This window comes from Vigna radiata, chromosome 7 (assembly GCF_000741045.1).
Source record: "Vigna radiata var. radiata cultivar VC1973A chromosome 7, Vradiata_ver6, whole genome shotgun sequence".
NCBI lineage: Eukaryota > Viridiplantae > Streptophyta > Magnoliopsida > Fabales > Fabaceae > Vigna > Vigna radiata.
In genome coordinates, this window is record NC_028357.1 from 15,490,263 (window position 1) to 15,492,325 (window position 2,063).

The window sequence follows — 2,063 nt, forward strand, 5'->3', positions numbered from 1 at the left end:
TACCATAAAAATAGCACTCACCTAACTTGAAACTACTTGTTCTGCACAATTTCAACCATGCCAAATTTGGTTAAGCAGTTCAAAAAGAGCACAAAACACACTCCTGCAGTGATGGAGTTTTGGTACAAAATCCCATTTTTGAAATTCTAACCTATTAGCATCAATACACCACTAACCTAACTTGTAAAAACTTATTATTCACACCTAAATAATGCCCAATTTGGTTAGGCACTACAAAAAGCACTAAAAACACACTCCTACACACACTGGGGAGTTGTTCAGCCAAGACTGGGTAGCAGTGATGGACTTTTGGTACAAATTCCCATTTTTTAATTTCTAAGCTGTTAGCATCAACAAAGCACTCACAAAACTTCAAACTACTTTTTTTGCACACTTTCAACCCTGCCAAACTTGGTAAAGCAGTTCAAAACGCACAGAAAACACACGCCTGAAAACTCTGGGGAGTTCTTCAACCAGTACTGGGTAGCAGTATTGAAGTTTTGGTACAAAATTCAATTTTTACAGTTCTAAAAAACAACTTCACCCTTAATGGGTCTTCCCCACAAATAGGGGTAACAAAAGTGGCCATAACTGGACATTTGTTAACTACAACTAAGGATGAAAATTAAGCAACACTACCAATCAACAAATGGAATGAATATTACAATAACATAAGCATTTTCTAACAACCACTTTCTTTATTAACATAATCTCTGTTTCAAATACAAATATCCATAATTAAAGTAATACAATATGATGCACCAAACAAACAATCCATAATTAAAGTTTGGGACTGTATCCGGTGTACGGAGTTTTACAAACAACACTTTTGAACCGCTTTCGACGCATATAATGCTTCATAACAATTTCATTGTTGCAATCATCTCCCTCACGTCCATAGTTGTTAATATTCTCATTTTGGTTACATGGGGTACTGTAACCACCATAATATTCTTCTTTCTCCTCAACCAACTAAGCCTTCAATGCAGCCAATTCTTCTTCAAGTGCTTTAATTTCAGCTTCTTGTTCCTCTAGAACAGCATCTAAACCATCATCAACATCTTTCTTCTGTTTTTCATTGGTTGCTGACTTTGAATGTGCTTTCTTCCTTACTTCCTCTCCACCTGCATTAAATGATGCTTTCACAAATGACTGCCTCATTTCTCTCATTGATGGACCATAGTCATCAAGCGTCTGCAAATTCATCAAAACCATCATTGTATAAATTAAATCATTAAATCAAATATGTTAATAAAACCACTTAATACATACCACACCCGTCTCCATAGCAGATTTTATGAAATTGTCACCTACATTGACATCAATCCAATGCAAAATTCTTGGATTTTTATGTACTAAATTATTAGAAGGAACAAAACGATCACAAAACCAAACCTGAAATACATTAGAATACACCATAATTACAATAAACAAAACACTCAATAAAACATTGTACATTTATCAACTCAAACATTTCAAGGAATCAAACAATCAAAATAAAAGATTTACCTGCAACACGTACACACAACCTTCGACATACACAGTCCTTGCACCTTTTCCTTCATTCCAAGCTGTACAAGCTTTGCTAAAACTACGAAGTAGATATTGGTAAACTATACGACCCCAACAAAACCTACCCAAATCATTTATTTTATCAACTATTTCAAACAAAATTGGGAATATTGTTTTAGTACGATTGGATAACAATATCTCAGAAATTCCTACCAAAATGTATAGCCTACAAACATCTAATGAAGCCAACTTCTTGTGTTTCTTCAATATAAAGTCATATATAACTTGCAAATCATATTTTTCGTTTGCTTTTGCAAAGTGCTTCCGACAATCACTTTTTCCAAGTCTTTTCTCTTTCAAGTTAATCTGCTGACCATCTAAACCCAACCCTAAACTTAAAGTAACATNTATTTCCTTTAATTCCACAAATTTTCCTCCAAAACAAAAACCACCCCTCTCATCATCCCACCTTTCTAATAAATCGCTCAGTATATTCCTACCAAGCTTAATATCATCCTTTAGTTCTAAAAACCATTTAAATGGACTTTGTG

The 2,063-nt window shown here is 34.2% G+C and overlaps 1 protein-coding gene across 1 annotated transcript in view; it reads right to left on the bottom strand.

Annotated features, from left to right (window-relative positions):
* Positions 1-840: 840 nt before the first annotated feature.
* LOC111241952 overlaps positions 841-2,063 on the bottom strand; it is a 5,978-nt gene continuing 4,755 nt past the window's right edge. The window contains exons 2-3 of the mRNA XM_022782724.1: positions 1,510-2,056; positions 841-1,395 (exon numbers count right to left, since the gene is read on the bottom strand). Coding sequence (XP_022638445.1) covers positions 1,249-1,395; positions 1,510-2,056 — 694 coding nt within the window. The 3' untranslated portion in view covers positions 841-1,248. The remainder of the gene's footprint in view (positions 1,396-1,509; positions 2,057-2,063) is intronic.